Source organism: Ruditapes philippinarum, unplaced genomic scaffold (assembly GCF_026571515.1).
Source record: "Ruditapes philippinarum isolate M1 unplaced genomic scaffold, ASM2657151v2 ctg3585_1_1_1_1, whole genome shotgun sequence".
Classification (NCBI taxonomy): Eukaryota; Metazoa; Mollusca; class Bivalvia; order Venerida; family Veneridae; genus Ruditapes; species Ruditapes philippinarum.
In genome coordinates, this window is record NW_026859722.1 from 343 (window position 1) to 25640 (window position 25298).

General features: G+C 31.0%; 1 protein-coding gene across 12 annotated transcripts in view; it reads right to left on the reverse strand.

Moving 5' to 3' along the window:
• Positions 1-14109: 14109 nt before the first annotated feature.
• Positions 14110-25298, reverse strand: part of LOC132757650 (neurabin-1-like) — a 100611-nt gene continuing 89422 nt past the window's right edge. For 10 of the 12 annotated variants that reach the window (XM_060748987.1, XM_060748984.1, XM_060748980.1 and 7 more), the window contains 5 exons: positions 23863-24033; positions 20789-20824; positions 16934-17025; positions 16285-16470; positions 14110-16123 (listed from right to left, as the gene is read on the reverse strand). In XM_060748987.1, the coding sequence (XP_060604970.1) occupies positions 15953-16123; positions 16285-16470; positions 16934-17025; positions 20789-20824; positions 23863-24033 (656 nt within the window). In that variant the 3' untranslated portion in view covers positions 14110-15952. The remainder of the gene's footprint in view (positions 16124-16284; positions 16471-16933; positions 17026-20788; positions 20825-23862; positions 24034-25298) is intronic. The other 2 variants (XM_060748986.1, XM_060748990.1) reach the window with 2 other exon arrangements.

Below are 25298 nucleotides of genomic sequence, written 5' to 3' on the forward strand. Positions count from 1 at the left end.
TTCCCACCAATTTTACGTAAATTTTAAAAAGCCTTTCCCTAGCAGAATGTCTTTTATCTCTTTCCCTTATGGATACTAAAAGTTATTCCCAAGCTCCCTCCCTGAAAATTTTTTCTATTTTGGATAATTAAATTTTTATTCCCCAATAGATTACACTTTTTTGAAAGTGATCCGTAAATTTTAAAATGGGTTTTTAAAAATAAGGGAATTTTTGGAAACTCTCAACACAAAATTGGGGCTCAAATGCAATTTTTAGCAGCCCATTCCCTTTTTTTGGAGCCAAAACTAAAAAAATGTTTAAAAACAGGGGTTTGCTGAATTTAAACTCGCTCTGTATTGAGATTTCGAAAATCTCTGGATTTTTTAGCCTTTTTTGATACACATTTCATGTTTTGGGTTTCACGGAAAGAAATTTTCAATGAAGACTTTTATAGGAACAAAAAAAAAATGAGTAATATAAAGGATTTTCAGGGCGGGGGAGAATTCCCATTTCGATTTTTTAAAAAAAAATTGAATTTTATTATTAATTTTAAAAAATTAAAGGGTTTAAATCTGAAGGCGGAAATTCAAAAAAACTTCTTTAACGATTCTCAATTTTTTTTAGAACATAAAGGGGTTTATCCCTGTTTTTTTTTTAAAACAAAATGCATATGTGTTTCCCATGCCCCGGGCATTTTGTCTTTTGTTTTCGGGAAAAGAAAGAAAATTAAACATATATGTCCCCTGAAACCAAAGAAAAGTAAAGTCGGACCCAAGGGCACTAGTAGTTTTCCCCCCGGGCTTCGAAAACCCTAAAAAAAATTTCGATATTTCCCCCCAAAACATTCGGGTTTCCCTTAAAATGTATAAAAGCTATATATCCAATGCAAAAAGTATTGGGTTTTGGTTTAAAAAAAAAAAAAATACCCCAAATGGCCCTTTTATTAAATTAAAAATGACAAAAAAAATTTCCATAAAGAGAGTGGGCATTCCAAAAAAGTCAAAATTGCTAAAGGGTAAAAAACCCTTTTTAAAAAAGGCCCAAAAAATATTTTGTTTGGAACATTTTATTTTGTTTACGTAATATGGCATTTAAAAGTTGGGAATTCCAATAAATTTAAAAAATTTTTCCTATAAACCCCTTTCTATATTGTTAAAAACTCCCTTTTTTATATTCCCAATTTCCAAAAAATATTTTTATTCATATTAAAAATAATTTTTGTGCGATAATTTTTTATATGTATTTCATATTTGAAAAAAATTTTTTATAATTAAAATATTTTTTTATAGATCTACGAAAAATATTTTTTCGGTAAAATTTTAATCAAAGGGATAGAACCTTTCAGAACCCAAGCCCCGCCTAAAAAAGTAAGAAATAAAAGGGAGTGGGAAAGCCCCGCGTCCCTTTTAAATAGTGCATATCTTTAAACCTCCTTATAAAAAGTAAAATGTTAAAAAAAAAATAAAAATTTTTAAAATCTTCGTATTTAAAAATGGTTTTTTTATATGCCTAATAATTTTAAACCCCGATATGAACCCATGGGGAGGATATCAGTAAGATGCATTTAACCCTAAAAATAAAATGGGGAAAAAATAAATCGGGAATATATCCCCTATAGGGCACGAAAATACCAACAAGAAATTTTTTTAAAAAAGGTTTTTTTCTAAATGCCATTTTGTTGTTTTTTTTAAAAAAAAAAAAAATACTAAAAAGTGGTGCGGGGAACCAAATCAATGTCGGGTTTAAAAATATGTGGATTTTTAATTTTCCTTGCTTAAAAACCTAAGAAAAAAATTTTTGGGAAAAGAGAACCGTCCCTTTTTAATTTTTTCCCAAAAAACGTTAAATCAAAATTTCAATGTGACTTAGAACATTTTTTTAAGTTGGGAATTTATTTATTCATAAAACATATTTCTTTTTTCTTTAAAAATTTTGTCAAAAGTTTTAGGGAATTTTTCCCCTTTATTATAAATCTTTTAGACCAAAAACTATTTTGTGACCATATAAAATCCCAATGACAGCAGCAACGACAATATTTTATCCCCGGGTTCAAACCCAAAGAAATACATCGCGAACCCATTTTGCAAAAAGCTATGGCCCGTGGGTAAAAATTGCATTAATTTTTTTTTTAAAATTCCCTTTTAAAAAATTGATTACACGGTCGTAGCTACTGTGAACATGCCGCAGTCAAAACGCCGGGGGCAAATTTTTAAAGTTTTCCGGGGATTGGGCGTCACCCAAAACCCTTTCAACCCTTTTCTTTTTTTCGCTTTTCCCTTTTTTTTTTTTTTCAATTTTTCAATTTCCCCCTTTTTTAAATTTGGGTTTTTTTAATCAAAAAAAAATTTTTCCCCGGGGGGGGCCCCAACCCCCTTTAAACCCTTTAAACCCTTAAAGGAGTTTTTTTTTTACAAGTGACATATGAATTGTGGGTTTCGCAGATAAAATGTATATAAAAAAAGTCATTTTTTTGACCCAAAGTAAAAAGGCTTTATGACTTTCGGGGAATTTTAAAAAAAATTGTGTCCCTATTGTAAAATATAAAGCTTCAAAAAGCGCCTAGCTATTGCATGCAAATTTATACTGGCCCGGGGGCGTTGGGAAAAGGTTTTTTTTTTAAAACGCTGTTCGTACAATATCAAATTAGGGAAAGGTATGGGAATAGTTACCCTACGAGAATAGGTCTGGCATTGTTTTCAACCTGAATTTTAATAAAACCGGAATTGTAATAAAATTTTTCAAACTGGTTTGGATGCAAAAATATTTTTAAAATTTAGGTGTCAACCTGATTGTTTAAAAAAAAAACCCCAAAATGGGAATAAACCCGGGCAAAAAATCAAGAAAATTTGGGAAGAAAAAAATCCTTTCACATACTGGTGTTTTTAAAAAAGAATTATGACTTGGAAATTGGACATCGGAATTTTTTTAAAAACTTTAACTGGAAACGAATTTAAAAAAAAAGAAATACATTTCAAATTTGGGAACAGAAAATGGTATCATAAAATTGATGACAACCCCGCATTCTTTAAAGTACTTGACATAAAATTTTTCCTAGATATTTTTTTCTGGTTTTTTTCCCCCAAAACCCCCTTTTTCCCCATATTTTTTACCCCTTTTTAAAGGGGTTTTTTTAAAAATTTAAATTTTTTAAACAGTTTGATGGTTTTTACATCCGGGGTTTTTTCGGGTTTCCCTTTTTTTTTTGTTTAAAAAATTTTTTTTGAAATTTGGGAAAAATAGTTTAAAAAAAATTTTTTATTTTTTTGCCGTTGTTGTTGTTGTTGCTAAAGATTATTTTAGGAATAGAAAAGTAGTAAAAATTTATTACATTTTGAGTTTTTATTACATTTCAGGTTGTCTACTGAATTGTTATAACATTTTTTTGCAGTTCAATCGGTTTTGTAATAAAATTGTTACACTTAACTTTCACTGTTACTCCTACATTTTCATTTATATCAAACAATCAATATTTCTTACAACTGATGTTTAACGTTATTTTTTTAGTAGTTGGTTTGTTCATCGGTTCTTTCTTTTTCGTCGTTCAACAGGTTTTGAAATAAAATTGATACACTGAACTGTTACTCCTTCATTTTCATTTATATAAAAAATCGACATTTCTTATTACTGATCTTTAACGTTATTTTCATTAGTTAATGGTTTGTTTAACGGTTCTTTCTTTTTCGTTGTTGTCAGTTCAACCAGTTTTGTAATAAAATTGTTACACTTGACTTTTAATGTTACTCCTACATTTTCCATTATATCAATTTATCAACAGTACGTGTAACACATCTTTAACGTTATTTCTGATTAGTAGATAAATTGTTAATCTGTTCTTTCGCTTTCGTTGTTGATGTTCATGAATTATTTTAGAAATAGACAACTTTCAAACAGTTTATTACATTTTTTTTATTATTACATTTCAGGTTGTCAACTCAATTTGTAATGATTTTTTGGCAGTTCAACCGGTTCAGTAATAAAATGTGTACACTTTACTTTTACTGTTTCTCCGACATTTTCCATTTTATCAATTAATCAACATTACTTAAAATTGGTATTTAACGTTATTTTTTTGTATTTGAAGATGGTTTGTGCATCAGTTCTTTCGTTTCCGTTGTTGTTGTTTTTGTTGTTAAAAAATTATTTTAGAAATAGAAAAGTATTAAAAAGTTTATTACATTTTGTGTTTTTATTACATTTCAGGTTGTTAACTCAATTAAAATGACTTTTTGCATTTCAGCCGGTTTTGTAATAAAATTGTTACACTTGACTTTTAATGTTACTCCTACATTTCCCATTATATCAATTAATCAATATTACGTATAACACATCTTTAACGTTATTTCTGATTAGTAGATAGTTTGTTCAACGGTTCTTTCGCTTTCATTGTTGATGTTAAAGAATTATTTTAGAAATAGACAACTTTCGAAAAGTTTATTACATTTCGTGTTTTTATTACATTTCAGTTTGTCAACTCAATTGGAATAACTTTTTCGCAGTTCAACCGGTATTGTAATAAATTGTTACACTTGAATTTTACTGTTACTCCTACATTTTCCTTTATATCAAACAATCAACATTACTTATAACTGGTATTTTACATTATTTTTTATTAATAGATGGTTTGTACATCGGTTCTTTCGTTGCCGTTGTTGTTGTTGCTAAAGAATTATTTTAGGAATAGAAAAGTAGTAAAAATTTATTACATTTTGAGTTTTTATTACATTTCAGGTTGTCTACTGAGTTGTAATAACTTTTTGGCAGTTCAACCGCTTTTGTAATAAAATTGTTACACTTAACTTTCACTGTTACTCCTACATTTTCATTTATATCAAAAATCAACATTTCTTATAACTGATGTTAAACGTTATTTTTTCATTAGTAGTTGGTTTGTTCATCGTTTTTTTTCTTTTCCGTTGTTGTTGTTGTTGAAGAAGAATTATTCTAGAAAAAGACAACTTTCAGAAAGTTTTATAAATTATTACATTTTGAGTTTTATTACATTTCAGGTTTTCAACTCAATTGTAATAACTTTTTTGCAGTTCAACCGGTTTTGTTATAACTTTTCTATACACCAAGCAAGCAAATTTTCTTTTTTGCTATTATGTCGTTAGTAAAGATGATCTTCAAAAAATATATTATTTGGTGGTTGTACAGAATAGAAAATGAAAATGCTACGTATCAGATAGTTTGTTACATTTCACGATGTCATTACGCTTCAGATTGTTTATTTAAGGTACTATATGGACAATTTTTTTGGAATTGTTACATTTGAATGAACCTCATCCTTCCTTTATTTCTTCATATTATCAATAAATTAACATTACTGTGACCTTAAAAATCAATTTCTCAATGGTATCGTAGGAATAAAATGTATGTCAAGTACTTTAAAGAATGCAGGTTGTCATCAATTTTATGATACCATTTCTGCTCTTCAAATTTGAAATGTATTTTCTTTTAGTTTTAATTCGCTTTCATGTTAAGTTTTATAAAAATTTCGATGTCCAAGTTCCAAGTCATAATTCGTTTTTTTAAACACCATGTATGTGAAAGAGACTTTTCTTGCCACATTTTCTTGAGTTTTGACCGTTTATTACATTTTCGGGTTTTATTACAATTCAGGTTGACTACCTAAATGTAATAATATTTTTGCATCCTAACCAGTTTTGTAATAATTTTATTACAATTCCGGTTTTATTACAATTCAGGTTGTAACACTGCATAGTATTTACTGACCCGGTGCCGATTTGAAGACCGAGAGAGCGTAGCGATCGAGGTTTTTAAAAGGCCACAGGGTCTGTAAATACTATGCAGACCTATTCCGAGTGCGGTAACTATCTTACCTACATGCTCTTTTGTTTTTCTATCCATACATCAGTTTTTAACTCAGTATTTATTAATATATTACTCACAAGAAACATATTATTTATGTACTATATCATGTTTAAGAAAGCATTTTAAAGTCATGCAAAGATACCATCCGCTACGCTCTTGTAATTCATTCGTTCACAAATCAGGTGTTATTTGAATGTTCCCGTGTTTTTCTTGGGGTTTCATTATGTAATAAGGTCAGGTAATGTACTTGTTAAGTTGACAGAACTTGTCGAGAAGGCAAAGGTAAGATCATCTTTTTGATATATGAATACATAACATATTAATAATATATATTAATATTGAGGAAGATAAAAAATGTTTTCTAATCATAAAATTTTCTAATCATAAAAAACGGAACACTTTATCTGTATATGTAATAAATTTCATGATAAATAAATGATCCGGCTATTTCTAATATAACTAAAATATACGATTTTTTCAAAGGAAAGTAAAAGTCAGGGTTCTATGAATAAATATTAGTAATACATGTAGATATACCGTCATGTAATTTGGTTTTTTTTTTTTGTTGTTGTTGTTTTTCATGATGGCTGATTTTAATTATTCTAAGAATTTCATTCGTATTTGGAAGAATTTTCTTTCGGTGTATTCTTAATTATCATCATCCGTTATTCATATGTTTGATTAAGACCGCATGTAAGCACGCAGTCTAGAATAGAAGCGCAAGTCGTATTCTTGCGAAGAACAGGCGAGTATTGGTATACAAAATCCAAATTGTAATGTAAAAAAGCTGGGGGGGATGAGCAAAAAAACGGTCTTATATATGCTTAAGATGAACTATACTCTCACTGAAAGTAATATAATTATACAGAAGTTGACTTTGATTCGATATGCACCAATAATATAAACGGCGTATACATGATCCCGCAATGCAGAATTGTTAAAATTATGCAGGATTGTGCAAAATCAGTCATAGTTGTGGAAATAGATGCCGAAAACTAGTATCTTATGAAGCTATATAGTTCGGCAAATGTGTTAGGTATACCGAAAAGCAAACTATAAAAAAGGCTAAATGTGCGTTATTGTACTCATTAATATCGGCGAAACACAAACTTCAACGCTAGAACAGTAGCCAGATCCTTTTCGTGATATATAGCAATAAGTGATAGTTTGAAAATTCTTCAATTGACAGCCCCAGTCCGGTTTATTTTTTATCACCTTTCGTATGTCCTGAAGACTTTAAAATATTTTTCCATTTTTAGACATACATATATATTTATAAGGAGGATTAAGCATGTGCACTATTTACATTGATATTCACAGGGACACTGATCATTTCCACTACACTATAGTCATTCAGGATGATAACGCTTTATCAGACATTCGTGCTTACTTTACAGGCGGGGCTTAATAAGCTAAGTGTTCTATCCTATGATTCAAATTATCGAATAAATATTTTTCAGTACTGTATCCAATCAATATTTTAAACTATGCAATATATATTTTCAAATATAGAACATATATATAGAAAATTATCGCACACAAATATTTTTGGATGAACAAATATTTTTAGTAGGATAGAATAAATATAATGTTAAAGCATAAAAAATTAGAGTTATACAATATAAATATTGGATATAGACTAAAAATTAAATTTATTGAATATTGCAACGTTTAACATGCCATACACTTCAAGTTTATATATTCCTGTTCTTTAAATTTCCTGTTATCGGCATGAGGTCGTTACACCACCGTCTATCACCGTTGTATAACCATACTTGTCGGCAATATCCGGGACATTACCGGCTCCAACCGGAGCGTTGTTGCCTATGACCTGGGATGTACTGCATCGTATGTTCCAGCTATGACCTCAATGTACACTGGCTCTACCGTAGCTCTGCCTGTTTCACCGTGGCAACATCGTATCATCACCGAGGCTTTGCCGTTTGGACATTGATTGACACGCATCCCGGTTTACTACGATTTGTCACGGTATGGATGCAGTATAGATACGGTGGTTTCCCGGCAATTCCCTGTTCCAAGCCGATGCAACACGGTTTTGGGCTTCCTCTCGGCGAATGCTGGTGAGCCCCGGTTGTATTAAACATTTAAATACAACCGTGGCGATCTCTCAGTTTGTTCCGGTTCACCATGAATTGTCCCTTTACTTCACGGAATCGCAACGGCCCATCGCCGGTTTACCACGGTTGATCCCGGTTGACTAAACCGTGGCAAACCGGGACACCAAACCGGGACTGTGTAAATGGGGCTTAACCCGCCCGTTTACGACTGTATAACTATTAGCACTAGCAACAAAAAAGGTCTTCAAATCAATGAAATGATTTAAACCGAATTCTGATAGCGACAATATCATAATACCTTTAAGATGTTGCCAATCAGGGTTATAAATGGAAAAGGGAGACAAAAGAAAAATACTTATCTATTGAGAATTGAATTTCAATTGTATCTTTCTAGAATACGCTTTCTATCGTCAAGATTACATTATATAGCAGCTCAAAACCTCGATATTTAGGTTCATAAAAGAAAACAATTAAAATAAAGATATTTTTTGTTAAATGGCAATTACAGTAAAAAATAACTATGAGAGCGTTAAAAAGTAAAATAAGACTACTTTAATCATGATTTTAACATGAATTTACATCTTGCGACATTTAACGGCAGTGTTGCGACATTTAACGGTAGGGGAAATTCGTACGACATTTAACGTTAACATTGCGACATTTAGCGGCAAGTGATTTTGGGACATTTAGCGGTGGTTGCGACATTTAGCGGCAATGGTGCGACATTTAGCGGTAAGTGCGACATTTAGCGGTGTTGCGACATATAACGGCGCCACAATTATCAATATATCCAAGCATTATTCTTTAACCTGCTGTACCTCTTAAATGGAATCGTCGAGTTTCGAGATGAGAATCTAAAGTTGATCAGCCAACAGTATATTAAAACCCGATCAGACTGACGGATGTGCAGGTCGGCCTGCCTCTATGCTGGGTGACAAAGGCTTTTTTTTTTAAAGTTTCTATCCGGTAAATAGTTAATCACTTCAGTTTCAAAGAAACTGTGTTTTCTTGAAATGAAATAATGTGCTTAGAGTGATCACAAAATACTTGTATGACAAGCAAATGTTCAATGTTTGTTTAATGAATGAACTCACATATTCAATTATACATGTACCTTTATGAGATTTCCTTTTATTCTACGAATAATTCAAAGACAATATTTGAACCATGTTATGTAGAGATATATAGAGGATATTCAAGTTTTTTCTATAAATACATGATTTATTTTCATCGAGTGGTATGAAAATAAATATTTCATGAGTGGCGGTAGCCACGAGTGAAATATGGTAATTTTCATGCCACAAGATGAAAATAAATCATGTATTTATAGAAAAAACTTGAATTTTCTGTTTATTATATACATTTTTCTCTTTCAGGACATTAAAATTTGCAAGACTTTCCCTTAAATTTTGAATACTGGCAGAATTTTTTAAAAAAAAGTTGTCCGGCAAGACACCAGTGAAAATACGGAAAATATGTTTCACTGCAGTGAAAAATAAATTTTTACAGTGAAAATACGGAAAATGAAAATACGCATTTTATTTCATCAATATTTCTCAATATTTCATTTAAAAGTATATAATAAAAAAATTGTTCAATGTTTAGTGAATGAACTCACATATTCAATTATACCTTTATGTGATTTCCTTTTATTCTACGAATAATTCAAAGACAATATTTGAATCATGTTAAGTATAGATATAACGTGATTCTGCTGTACAAACATTTCACATGTAATTAGGTTAGGTGCTCAAGTCAACGACTTCTACACTAAGTGATGCATAGACGGGCTGTACTTTTTTGGAGGAGCAACTAGACCGAATACTAGTACGTTATCATAAGGTAGAATACTATGTGAACGACACTTGACAGGAAACCAAAGGCTGGTGGACTATTTTTTTCAGTTCTAAATTAGTCTACCTTTACTGCATTTGGTCTCGATGTCTTTAAACTTGCAGTGGGTGAATTCAAGCCCGCGAGCGTGATATTTTGTTTAGTAACACTTTTTTCTCGGACCTTGCTTTCCACAGACATTTATTTAGGACTCCGTGTTCGTTTTCAATTTAAAATGATTTATTTTTCCAGGTTCTCTGGAAGCCAGGCAAGTAATTTACCTACAAATAACAGCATAATCAAAAAAGTTATTTAATGATTTACACAGTAAACTAATAGTAATCTTAATTAATACTTTTTTGGTTACATTGAAAATTGCATGTGGGCGGGGTAGTTACAAGTAGGTGTGGTTTAAAAAGTGGGCGGGATTTGGATACAAATTGACAAGAGAGAAGAAAGCATTGTGACATCGGTTTATTGATCAGATATTCCCTAAATCCTGTATGCAATGTAATATAGTACACTAATATATTCATGGAGATAATTATATATGGAAACAAAATATAACAACATAAATGACATCAACTTAAAAAAGAAAATAGTTCTGTTCTGCACTGCCAACATTTAAAACATATATATTTCATTATAAAAAATGTTATATCTTTTATATAATTTTTTCAAATAAACTTTTTATAGTGCTCTAATATTGTCTTTTTCCATATAAAAAATCACAGTGTAACGTTAAGTATTTTTGCACAATTAGGAATGCTGACTTTGATAGTACATGTATTTCTTGTTCACAACTCAATGTACATGTATAGAGTATATACAATATTATGTTAATCATAATTAGTTAGATGAGATATAAAAAGAAAAAAATCATTGATACTATTAATATTTTTAGCTATTTTACTTGTCATAAAACCTTTATAAACTGTACTAAATGATTATAAAATATTCAAATTGAAAAAAATGCCAGATAAGGTTTTTTTTTCTTTTGCAACCTGATTTTCATTTTTTTTTCAAAATGACACCTGCATCATACACAGGTTCAAATTACAACTTTTAATTAAGTCCTACTTGAAACCATTTCTGCAGATTTTCTGTTACTTTAATAAAATGAATATTTCAGTTTCCAACTCAACTTTACAGTTAAAACACAAATTATTCTTCTTGTATATTTATTTTCTCAATCTCAATAAAATCTGCTGTTTAATTTCCACTCCAACAGTCTACACTTAAAAGCAAAAGGTAGTAGTGGAGACACAAGTAGTAATTAAGTAGAGTGTCCTGTTAGGAGCATGACTTTAATTAGCTTGTAATATACATGTATTTTCTATAACTTTTTTTCCTTGAGTATAAAACACGATTCTATATTACATAATACAAAAAAATATATATAAAACAATCAAGTCAATTCACAGAAAAATACATTACACAGTATTATTATTTATATATTAAAGAATTCTAATTCATTATTTATCCATATTTTAAATTATATTACATTATTACATATATATATGTTACAAATGTCAATTATAAATGCACATAATATTGATTTAATTCATTAATATTTATCAACAAAATCAAAGGAGTTCATCACAAACAAAAAAGCTTTTACTTAAATACGCTAATGAAATTAATTCCTTATCTACATTATATATAATATTAATATGTAAATTTAAGTTTTTCTTGAATCATAAACATTTCCTTTGTTTATACAATATTAATATGTAAATTTAAAATTTTCAAAAATCATAATTTACAACCATAAAGAAATCAAGCTTATACGAGTAAGTTTATAATATTTCTACACATAATCAAGAGTTATGGGTCTTTAAATCTATTTTAAATTTCCTTTTTTGTCCACATATAAAACTTTTTTTTATCTATTGAACGGTTATAACATAACTTAAACCTATGTAAAAAATCAGATAGCTTATTTGGTTACAGTTATTATCTATATTTGAATATCTACATAAAAAATCGTCTTACAAAGTAGACTTTATGTATATATAGATTTATCTAAAAACAAAATCAACTTATAATAACCAATCAGTGAATGTAAATTCTTAAATTCATACAACCACTATCACTGTAATTTCACACTTGTTTGCTTTTCCAATCAATTTCATGTCATAAATCAAGTAAAACTACATAAATTTTCTGAAGAAAAAAAATTACTAAAATCAAAATTTATAGGTATGTATGTATATAATTTTATGTATCAGCAATCACTGATAGAATTATCTACTTTTTTATTCTAATTGTAAGTATCATTTAATTTGCATAAATCTCTTATGTTTTAGCATTCACATGATTTTAGCTTTAATATATCTCTATATTTTAGCAAATTTATCCATTACTTTACTTATAGCCACAATGCTGTGAAGTCTGTAATAATACTGGCAACTTATTCATAAAAAATCTGGAAAAAAATTTGTAATATAAAAGCAACCTCATAAATATCAACAAAACTTTTTGTTTGTTTGTTTCAAACAAAAATAAATAATTATTATATGACACTAACCTGCAAATATCTTCTAAAAGAAAACTTTTATCACAACCAAACTAGTTTTAAAGAGAGAAATTCTGTTTATAAAGAAAAATTCTTCAAGATTTGCATAATATAACAGTCAGAGTCATGACAGTAGATTATGAAGCCTGGGACCAGAAGCTGGGAACCAGTGCATTGCAAATGGAATTCTATGATTGGTCGATTTCAAATTCAGCATTAACCAATCAGATGCAAGAGTCATGAGTAAGACTGGTTCCAAGTTTCTGTTTCTTGGCAAAATATTCAAGAAAACATACAGCTTCATATTTATTTTTTATTATATATAAACTTTATATGTACCGGTACTGTCTCACTGGTTTTGTATCCCTTTCTCTATACCCATTAAACGCATATATTATCTTAATATATCCATCAATACATATTTCATACACTACATGTGTAAAGTATTTTATATGCACATGCCATACACCAACTGTGTATACACATAAATGTACATAAATCCCTGCTGGGAGCCTGAAACCTATTACATATTCAGGTAATTCTTACGTACTACAAACCTTATTTGTAACACAGCCTGAATTCAGCAATCAAAGTTTTTACTTGATCTTCCTGTATATATCCTTTCGAATATAACAATATATAAGTATATTATATGTTAACTTTTATATACTATATCCACATTAACTCATCTTTAATCACCTTAATTCCCTTCTCTACAACAAGTTCTATTTAAAACTAATTTACCATAAACCTCAACCATAATAACCCCAATTCCTTAAAATTACCATAATCCACTATAATAGTGATATTGTATTTCGATGTTTCGATATGTATCCCAAATGTAGGTCATTTGCCATAATGTTTTTTTGATTATAATGATTATTTAAATATATATGATTATAAAAATAATGTAACTGGCTAAAGTACCCCATATTATATAATTTGTAATTATACATAAACAAGACACAATGGACAAAAGAATACACAAGTATGTTTTATCTACAACTTTTACATTGTATATGAATGTATTTTGACATCATCAAAGAAGTGAAATGTACATATTTACATAAAAATGTAGATGTTCCATGTAAAATATACATAACTTCCATCAGAAATACATAAATTCCAAGTGGACCACTCAAATTCCCTGGGTTTTTTTCCCAGTGAACTTTGTTGCAGTTTCACTTTTTCACACAAAGACATTTAGATATCATACAGGACTATGTACAATCGAAACAAACAAATGACCTACTTAGGATCGAAAGTTTTACCTCTTTTTTATATTCATGAAACGAACCTTGCAACCATATTTACACCATCTTACCACAACTAACAAGTACCTTTCAATCTAAAATCTACACTTTAAACTACATTTCTCATAATTCCTTCGAACCAATTTAACCCCCAATTTTTTTCGTATGACAGACTTACTATATCTTTATGAAGATCAGGTCAGCATCATGAGAATTTTTTTAAATCTTTGACCTAGTTGCCAAATGACATTGATAATAATCGTTTGACTGGCAACCCTAAATAACACCCCCCAGCCCCAATAAACCCCACCCTGGGACAAAGTCCGAGCCCCATCAAATGATACAAAATCTTCTTATTCTAATAATTCTTCAATACAAAATACCACTTCAAATACACTCAAAAACTGTTTTTTTTCTCCCCTAACTCATATAACAAGCTGTGAAGCTGTATGTTTGCTTGAATATGCCATTTTTTAACAAAATGTTTAACCAATTAGTACAAATTTATTTATTTCTGACAAAAATTGAGTAAATCTATATCACTGATTTTATTCATAAAAATCAATGAAAAGTAATGTATTCATTTACAAATAAAAGCTATTAAAAAAAAAAACGAAATTGAAATTTCATTGGCACAAGGGCATAACAATTAGCAATACTTTCTTTTTAATTTATACATCTGCAGTTCAAAATAAATTCAAATTTTAAAATTGTGGTATCAAACCACTAAATTGCCATTCGGCAGGTGGGTGTACATAACTTCACTTTTACGTGATGTGACCTAATAATGCTTCAAAAATAATTTCATTGAAAACAAGTAGTGTCCAAGAATGACAAACCATTTAGAGAAATATTTGTTGTTCAGTTGAAAAGTGACAAGGTTATGCCACAATTCTATTTATCTCTAAAAATTATTAAGCTTTCAGCATTTGTAAATTCGTTAAGTATGTCAATATATTTTTTTTTCATACTCGAAAAATATTAACATCTTAAGCCTTATATTTACACATACTTTTAAATTAGATTTTTTTTTCCAGCGAATATTTTTTGTTCTTGAAAATATCATACGCACTGTTACATGTCAATGTGGAAAGTCTATATTCATTGAACAATGAGTTGGGTTGTTTTTATTTTTTTTTTTTTATAAAAAATAAAAATGTGAATTTAACAGAAATATATCTGTTTTTGATTTTAATGCTTTTGAGTATGCAATAATGAATAAATTTATTATTTTTAACACATAATATTCTGTCCTTATTTTAAATAAACACTGCAAAAATTATATTTTTCATTAGTGTTTTTTTATAAAAAAAATTTTAATTTGACAACAGCACTATAAAATAATAAAAACTTGGTCCAATATCTGTGCACCAACTTTAATAAATGAAGGAAAAGATAACTCTGGAGCACTTATACTGCTTTTTTTATCAGGTGAATATATAAATAGCACCTGTAAAAAATAAATCAACAGTATATTAAAGTGCACACACATATATATAAAATAGTCTAGTTTTCACAAATATTCACTAAATGCATCACCTTAGTGCAATAACTGGTTAACTCCTATTTAAATTTAGAAGGACTTAACCCATTACTGCACTAAGGTGACACAACATATTTGTAATCAGGTAAAGAGCACCTGATATTATTTGTATATACATGTATAGTACGACGAGGATTTTATGAAATAAACAAGAGCTGCCCGTGGAAACAGCTTGCTCGACTATTCTCAGTGGTTAACTATAAGAAATGGGACATAACTCTGTAAAAAGGCACGTCAGAGTTATGGAAGCTATGCCTATCATGTAAGATAATCACAGAGAACAGGCGTGTAAAGTTTCGACCTATATCCATCAGTAGTTTTGGAGATACTAACTTGCACGTAAAAACTGAACCAAAGTTAAACAGTGATGTCGACAACAGGGCCAGTACAATAGCTCTCCCTTTTCTTCAAATAGTCAAGCTAAAACTAATCCACAACGATAATCATTTAATTAATCGTGCATAAATGTCATATCAAATAGTGTGTTGAATAGGTGCATGAAATAGCACCTGCGGAAAAAAAACACACACAAAAATAAATGTAACCAGTAAAAGATTGCTTCCTTACGAACAGGCACCTGAATTGCAGTGTTATGAAATTTACTAAAAATAACCCAAAAAGGTCACATGACATGGTCACATGTCCATTAACTATTTGTGCCAGCACTACTTTTTTTTTTACAAAATGACAATGTCTAAACTGTATATCGTACAGTTTTTTTCCAATTTTGTGCATTTTTACTACCTAGAAAATATCACCTTATAAATCATGTACCTACTAAATGTATGCATATATACATGTATATATATATATATAAATGAATGATTACAATGTCCTCTTCTGTATGTATCACATGATTGTGTTATGTCAAAATATCAATCTGTTTTATGAACGAAATCGACGGTCCATGCTTGTTCACTTCTTCTTAGATAATTTCTTTTGTTCTTTTTCTCTCTGTTTTTGTTCTTTTTCCATTTGTTTTCTTTCTCTCTCCATTTGTTTACGTTCCTTTTCTAGTACAAGCTTCAGCTCTTTCACTTTCTTCTTCAAATATTCTCTATCTTTAGCAACAGTCACACCTAAAGCCTGTAATTAACAATTATATATGTCTGTCTTTAGTTGCGGGGAAAAATTAAAATGGACGCTAATGGCCACCATAAATTTACGTAAAAAAAACTTTAAACTGTGTTCATCAATGTCAAGACTTGAAAATAGAAGCACATTGATTTAGAAAATATGTACAGTACCTTTAATTTGTTAGAATCCATGGCAACGAGTTGAGGTCCGGTTACAGACTTTTCTGTGAATAATGGAGCGTATCTTTCCATCTCTATACCAATCAACCAGTGACGTACATTCTCATTGTTCCACTCTGTTATTTGACCGGAACTAAACTGGTTTAATGTATGATGACCTGGCTGTGAGGGATGATCCTGAAAATTGGTGGAAAAATAAATTTTAGCACATCGCACAATACAATTTTATGTACCAATTCATTATGTACAAAATATTTTTTTATCATAAAATTTGAAAAATAAGGAATAAAGTTTTAAATCAAATTGTGTTATCCTAAAAAACTTTTTTTGTTTGGGATTTACATTGCAGTAGAGATCATATGACTTTCCAGCTTTACTTGTACTGGAAGACCTCAGGTGCCCTTCTGTGCATTATTTTAGATCTGAATGCCGATGGGCGCCAAAGTAGAACCACTGATGTTCTGTGTAAACTAGTTGGATAGCTTCCTCATATGAAAGAATCTAAAGTCCCTGGCAAGATTCCAACTCACAACAGTGCCAGGTAAGTAGTATAAACTCAACACCCTTATCCACTCGGCCATGATGTTTTTTGAAGAAAGAGTTTATATATATTAAACTTATATAACAACAGAAGGGGTACCTCATTAGCAGGTGTTCCTGAGAAACTGTATGACGTTTGCTCCATCTCTCCAACCATATACCCCGATGATGAATCACTAATTGTACTAGCACCTGAAATATATACGTAACATACTCTACAATTTCTGTAATTTTTTTGTTATTTTACAAACAATCCTTAGAACAGGGCGAAGTGGAAGCCCCAGTGATACAGTGAAATTATTCATACGGTATATAAATACAGATACATGTAAATGGAAGTGTACAGTAGTAGTATCACATTTGAAAACCTACAACGACGAGATCTTATTTCAGCATTACTTTATAATTATGAGCAAAATCTGGCACCAGAGAAGCACAAACTTCTGTTACCTAGTTGGAAATCTTATGATTTTTTTTTTTAAATAAAAATTCTTTAGTTAAATAACTGTTGTTTCCTTTGGTTATGCCTTTAATGATTTTTGTAAACTTCTGAATCTAAAATTTGAGATTTTGACTGTAAACTCGGCACTATACATGTGTTTAAGTCTCTATGTTTTGAAGTTTTTTTTATGGAATTATCTTAAACTTCAACTTAAATAAGTTCTACTGTATTTAATTTTATTATGTCTAAAATTAGGTCTAAAATCTATAAATAATTGTTTCTAGAAAGTGTCCTTAAAATGTAAAAGTACGATAGGATGGCTAGTACATATACAGTAGAACTTCTATGAGTCGAACTTCGATAAGTCGATTTTCTCGATGTGTCGAAGAAAAATTAAAGTCCCGACTTTTCCCCCTATATATTTCTTATAAAAACCTATTTATGAGTCGAGATTTTATGTGTCGAATTTTTCGATGTGTCGATCTCGACATTTTTCACACCTTATCTGGCTGCGAAGACGATTTCCAATCAACTTGTGTGACAGGTGTTAATTACACAGTCGTGTGTTCAAACAGCCTTTGTTTGCGATAAAATATGTGATAAAATGCTTTAATCGTTACTATTTTAATTGCCGTAGTGGTATTTGAAAGTAAACAGTAAGAACTACTTTCATTTGATTACATTCCTTGACCCGGTGTCGCGTGAGAATAACACGCGAAATATATACTATAAGTTGGTTATGTTATCGCCCTTTCGTATTGTTACGCCTTTTGTAACTCTATTGTATACGTCAACGGGTAGTCCAAATAATAAGCCGTGAAAAACGTTATTTAACATGCTATATTTATCATTGTAAAATGTGAATATCAGATTAATGATTGAAAAAAAACATGAAATAGGTTTCGTTATAGACTAGTCACGGGTCGAAATTTTGCCATGGAATTGAGAGCGATTTATGAGTCGAAGTCCCGATGTGTCGAAGTTTTTACGCAAGTCCCTTCAACTTCGGCTTACCGAAGTTCTACTGTATATGCAAAGCAAAATATGGAAGATGTAGTTTGCCAAGTGCAACCAAACTAAAGACTGCCTGCTACTAAGTATACATGTAGTATTGTCACCTTAGTGCAATAACTGAATAATTTAACTGCAATTAAATTTAGAAGAACTTATTACGTAATTGCACGAAGGGGACGGTATATAAATTTCTTTTGAAATTCCTGCACTTTATAATAAACTGTTGGTCGAATAGTGTGCTTGACTATTCTCAGAACTTGATAGTAAAACAATAGCATGAATAATGTAGAATTTGCAAGTTCAACAAGGGTGCCATAGTCACAAAATACGCCCGTTTACGAAAGCTTTAGATGGAGATGGGGGCATTATGGATAAGTGTTATCTAGCAAGCAAGTTTTTATTCTTGGTACTGTGTTGTTAAATGAACCTTAAAACAAATCAGTAGGGAAGATATGCACAGGATGTGTGACCTTGACCTTGGTCGCAGGGACCTGAATTTTATGCACGGCACTCAGCCTCACAATGATGAACATTTGTGCCAAATTATATTGAAATCCCTCTATGCATGTAGAAGTTTTGCTCCAGACAAGCGTTTTTCTATGAGCTCTAACTGTGACCTTCACCTTTGACCTAGAGACTTGGTTCATGTGCAGGGCACTACGTCTCATGGTGGTGAACAATTCTATAAAGTAACATTAAAATTCCTCCATGCATGTAGAAAATATGCTCCGGACAACATCTGGATATTTAATCATCTCCAGTGACCTTGACCTTGCAAATATTAACCTAAATTAAATGTGTCACACCTGTAGTCATGATAGTTACCATTTGTGCTACAATCGATCAAAAAATGATGACTAAATGGTCCCTATACACATCTTCAAATTTTTATCTGAACTTTGACCTCTATGTGTAACATTGACTTTGGTCGCAGGGATCTGAATTTTGCGTGCGACACTCAGCCTCACAATGGTGAACATTTGTGCCAAGTTATATTGAAATCCCCCTATGAATGTAGAAGTTTTGCTCCGGACAAGCGTTTTTCAATGAGCTCTAAGTGTGACCTTGACCTTTAACCTGGAGACCTGGATCATGCATGGAGCAATACATATCATGGTGGTGAACATTTCCATAAAGTATTATAAAAATTCTTCCATACATGTAGGAGAAATGCTCCAGACAAAATCTGGATATTTCACCATCTTTAGTGACCTTGACCTTGCATATATTGACCTAAAGTACATGTGTCACAGCCGTAGTCATGATAATGACCATTTGTGTTACAATCCCTCAATAAATGATGATTAAATCGTCCCTATACACATCTTCATATTTTTATCTAAACTTTGACCTCTATGTGTGACCTTGACCTTGGCTGCAAGGACCTGAATTTTGTGCGCGACACTCCGCCTCACAATGGTGAACATTTGTGCCAAGTTATATTGAAATCCCTCTATGCATGTGGAAGTTTTGCTCCGGACAAGCGTTTTTCAATGAGCTCTAAGTGTGACCTTGACCTTTGACCTAGAGACCTAGTTCATGTGCGTGACATGGCTTCTCATTATGGTGAACATTTCTATGAAATTTCATTAAAATCCCTCCATACATGTAGGAGATATGCTCCAGACAAAATCTGGATATTTCATCATCTTTAGTGACCTTGACCTTGTATATATTGACCTAAATTATATGTATCACAGCCATAGTCTTGATAATGACCATTTGTGTTACAATTCCTCAATAAATGATGACTAAATGGTCCATATACACATCTTCATATTTTTATCTGAACTTTGACCTCTATGTGTGACCTTGACCTTGGCCGCAAGGACCTGAATCTTGCACGCGACACTCCGCCTCACAATGGTGAACATTTGTGCCAAGTAATATTGAAATCCCTCTATACATGTGGAAGTTTTGCTCCGGACAAGCATTTTTCAATGAGCTCCAAGTGTGACCTTGACCTTTGACCTAGAGACCTGGTTCATGTGCGCGACACTGCTCCTTATAGTGGTGAACATTTCTATGAAGTTTCATTAAAATCCCTCCATACATGTAGGAGATATGCTCCGGACAAAATTGGACGCCGCCCGCCCGACCGCCCGCCCGCCCGCCAGGGGCGTTCCCATAATACGTCCCGTTTTTCAAACGGGCGTATAAAAAGGCCATTATGTTGTCACACCCTATGTTAGAGTTATGGGCCTGTGACAGTGACCTCCTTCCTATCATACTCCAAAATAAGTGTGTGAAGTTTCAACATATTTCTTTAGAATCCCTTAGGAGATATTTGTTTGCACGCAAAAACTTAACCAAAGTGTGAAACTGATGCCTTCGTGAGTTCAACAGCTCTGTGTCTATCCTTCCAAATACTCAAGCTAAAAATTAGGTCACAGTATTTTTTTTTCTTATAAAAAGTGCAATCTAGGAGCAAAATGGTGCATTTTATTATACTCATTATGGTAATCATGTTAATTTCTGCCTATATTTTCTGTAAAATACCTTTTACTGCAGCTTTCTCTTTTTTAACCTTTTTATCTTTTCCAAAAACAGAAAAATTTAACAGTTAACGACTCTTTTTACGTAAGCACCTTAAAAATATATATATATTACACATTAAGCTATTTTAAGAACAGCTTCTATAAATAGATAAATACAATATATTTCATGATTATAACTAATTACGAAATAAAATAAAATGAAAGTGTCGATACTTTATTTCCTTTACACGATTTCCATATTTTTCAATCTAATACAACTTGTACGTACTTTATTCACAGTCATATAATCTAAAATATATTCACTCCTTTTGATTTCTTCTCATGAATTTGAATTAAAACTTTATATTATCAAATAAGATACAAATAAAATACAATTATTATTATAAGTAAATCATTATTATACAACCTTAAACATAAATGACATTATAATGAAAATGATGATGTGTGAAATGTTTGTATTTCACTGAAATTAACTGAGTTATGGCCCCTGCTATATAAGGATAATTAAAAAACTATTTAAATCATTTTCAAAACAAATTATTTTTTTCTAAAGTTAATTCTTCAGATAATAGTGTTAGTTATATCAACTGATGTTTATAAAGTTATCTAGCTGGATTGACATGCAATTCATGCAGTTAGTATAAAATTTAATGGATAATTTCAATCCACATGCTTATATTCCAAGCCATTCATTATACCGTATCTATTCTAATTAACACTCCTACAGTAATTGTTGTTGACTTTAGGAAAGCCCAGAGGAAAACCCCAGGTGGTTCCCCCACATAATTTCAGGCAAAAGCGGGGCTTTGAATAACCTGTTAAATGTTAACCAGAAAGCGTCACGACTTGAAAATATCTAAAGCCTTTAAAAATGATTCAAACCTACGCGTAAGGAGGCAATAAATACAATGTCAACCGTCTTTACAACTTGGCAATGGATGTCCGTAACTCCCACATGAGAACATGTTTTTATTTTAAAATTGCAGCAAATAACCAAACTACAACCTGATTGATTAAAATGATTGGTATTGATTTGAGAAACATTTGTACCTTTTACAAACTTTGTTTGACTAAACTAATTAATAAGATAGTTTACATAAAGCACCTGGTTTAAAATGCTATTTGAACATTAATATCTCCTTATAGTTAATTCTTAAGGGTGTTACAAATAAATTTTTTTTTACCGAAGTCCTTATAAATTCAAATATAACAAAAGAAGAAAATACAACGGCTCATCACTGGTTTGGGGTGTCACCAGTTTTTCTTTTCCTACCTGTTTTGGTTTTTACTCTTAGCCATTTGCTTAGAACAGGGTTCCCACTCTTAGATATTTTGAAAATTTAAGGACTTTTCCAGGACTTATCAAGGACCTTTTTTGATTTTTTAAGGACTTTTTAGAAGATTGAAGTTCAAGCTATTCGATTTTTTTGTCCTATGAATATTTTCATGGTAATGTTTAAAACAACATTTAATAACAATAAAATACATGTAGTTCATGACATAAATCTAACTCTATCTAAGAAATACATTCAGTGTCTATAAGTAATGAAATGTACTTTGTGACAGCAACTGTTGCAGGTTGTCTGCAATTTTCATGTAATTTTGGTGTTTTTAATGCTTCCAAGGGATCACTTTTTTTACAAGATATTTATAGTACTTAATAAGTAACCTCACATTTGACCTCAGTCCACTTAGGTGCATAGAATGGCAAAAGCATGTCACACTGAAGGGTATATGAAAACTGCCTGCAGGTGTTTCTACATTAAAAATTTCACAACTTTCATGTTTAAATGTTGTACTCTGCTTAAGCCAGTGCTACGGGTTCTACAAAATATGGCAGCAGCACAAAATACCCAAGCACACACAATTATAGCAATATTCATTTTGGTTTGTATACAATATAGATTTTAATGAGAAAATGAATTGATATTTTCAAAATAATGTGACTTAGCCAACTATTACTTTCATTCATTCCGTTGAAATTGGCAGTTCAGATGTTGTAAGAAAAAAAAGTGACATTTGCTTTTCTAACTGTTAGGTTCATTAATGAATAGACAAATGTACTTACAAGATATGAGATTTGTTGTCTACATTTAAATTTGAAGGGTATAATTTTGTTGTAATTTCATACAAGTTCATTCGTATTATTTTTTTTATTTAATAGTTTTCATGGAGTATACTGTATTTGGGTATATTTTGGTTCAAAAATGAAATTTTGGGTATGTTCGATTACATCTTAGTGAAAGTGTATATTGTATTCATGATTAAAACAGCATTTTTTTTAGTATAACACATTCATTTTTAGTATATTTTGGCTAATATTTGGGTATTTCTTGCTACCCAAATATGGTGTGGCCAACTGGCTGTGCTCTGCCTTGACAATAGTTCATGTATGTAATACTATTGTTTATTTTATATTGATTTACCTTTGGCTTTTAGCATGGTTGTGAGCAATAAGGTTAAACAAATTGCCCAAGGAAACAACCAGACCTGTGAGCTTTCATGTTTCTTAGCACGGGCCAATCAAGCAAACTTGTGGTCGATTTGTGACTGTCTTATAACATTTTCCAAACAAAACCGCCATAGTAACCAGAAAATAAATGTTAAATCTCATAAATGTCAAACTTGGCCTCCCAAAACACTTGTAAATCGAAAAAACATCAACATTCAAGATGCAGAAGTCAATATACTGTGCTAAGACCGCCATTTTGGTTGTTTGATTTACCTCCCCTTTACCAGACTAATTCCCGTACCTTCCCGGACTTTTTTATGTATCAACACTAATTCCCGGACTTTTCAAGGCCGGGAGCTCCTGTTTTCAAATTCACGGACATTTCCCGTTTTCCCGGACAGCGTGGGAACCCTGTTAGAAGCACAACTAAGGTTTTAAAAACCCTAACCCTAAACTCCTGTCTGTTAATGTTTAAACATCTGTTCTCTGAATAATAATGTTTGTAAGTAGAGAAAAAGAGAGAAATTTGTGAGATATAGCCACTTACAGTCTCCATAGAACACCAGAAAAAAAACCCAATAAAAGAAAAAATTCTGAAGTCCAATTCAAAATATTTAGCTTACCATCAAAATCTAGTCCAGTGTCTATTTTCTTTTTAGAAATAAGAGTTATTCCCCCTTCACCTGAGGAGACAGGGTCATCTGCACCAATAGAGCGTTGTGAAACAAGCATAACTCCGCCCCCCTTATCTCTGTCACTCCCACCAAATTTGAAAGGCAGTTTGGGTAAAAGCCCTGTAGCGTATAAAGTGGGTTAGTTCAACAGATTAGTAATAACTACAACAAAAACAACATTCAATCAGTCAAATAAGTTTATGCATTTCAGAGCAGTACAGATTATTATTAAATATTGACAAACTGTCAAAACATATTTTAGATTATCTGTCTGCTAGAAATAGAAATAAGTTTTTGAACAAAAACTGTATCCTTATCACATAAATAATTTGCTGTGTAACACAGCCCAACAATTGTGATAAAAAAAAATTGTCAAAGAAAAATAATTATATAGCCAAAACTGCCAAGCATGAAGCTTTGTAAAGTATGGCCTTTTAGATTTGAATGTAAAATTATGTTCCCTGTATAAAGGTAACATTTTGCAAAACTTTCTCCCAATTCCCTCAAATCCTTCCAATTCCCTCACATTCTATCAATGCCCTCAAGTTCTCCAAATTCCCACAAATTGTTCAAATTCCCTCAATTTCTCTCAATTCCCATAAGTTCTCCAAATTCCCTCAAATTCTCCAATGTTCTTCAATTCCCCCTCAAGTTCTCCCAATTCCCTCAAATTTCCTGAAATTCTCCCCCAAATTTTCCCAATGCCCCCTCAAATTCTGCCAATTCCCTCAAATTCTTCCAGTTGTTACATTTATAATACATTCTGCACTGCTCTAGATATTTTACATGAATCATATAACCAGCAATGATCTATATGCAAACTGATGAGATAATTTCTCTACTTTTCTTTCTAAAATATGTCTACCATCATCATCATGCACTTATCAGTAAATATTGACAACAATAAGCTTATGGCTTCCAACACAATCAAACTAAAATAAATTTGTTTAAACTAAATTTTGACAACAAAAAAAATAAAAATCTTGAAAATTACACAATCTTTTTAAAACTTCTAAATGTCAATCAATTTCACTTTTCTTTAAAAAAAATTATCAAGAAAATTGGATAATTACTTCTGAATAATTTTATTTAATAATTAATATACGTATATGTAAAAAATCAACAAAAAAATCAACTAAGAAAGGGCCCATTTTGAAATTCTAAAATAAAAATGTGTTTGAAAAAAATACCCACAAATTCATGCACCTAACAACAAGAGCACCGCTAGGCGGAGCATTATATGCCCGAAAGTGATTTTTTTTTTTTTAGTAAAGATGAAGCATTTGTAAGACATGGGAGTAAAATAAAGTATTACTTCTTTAAAATATAATCCTCCTTTGAAGTTTCAATATTGTGGTCCAAATTGAACTTTAAGTTATGCCCCA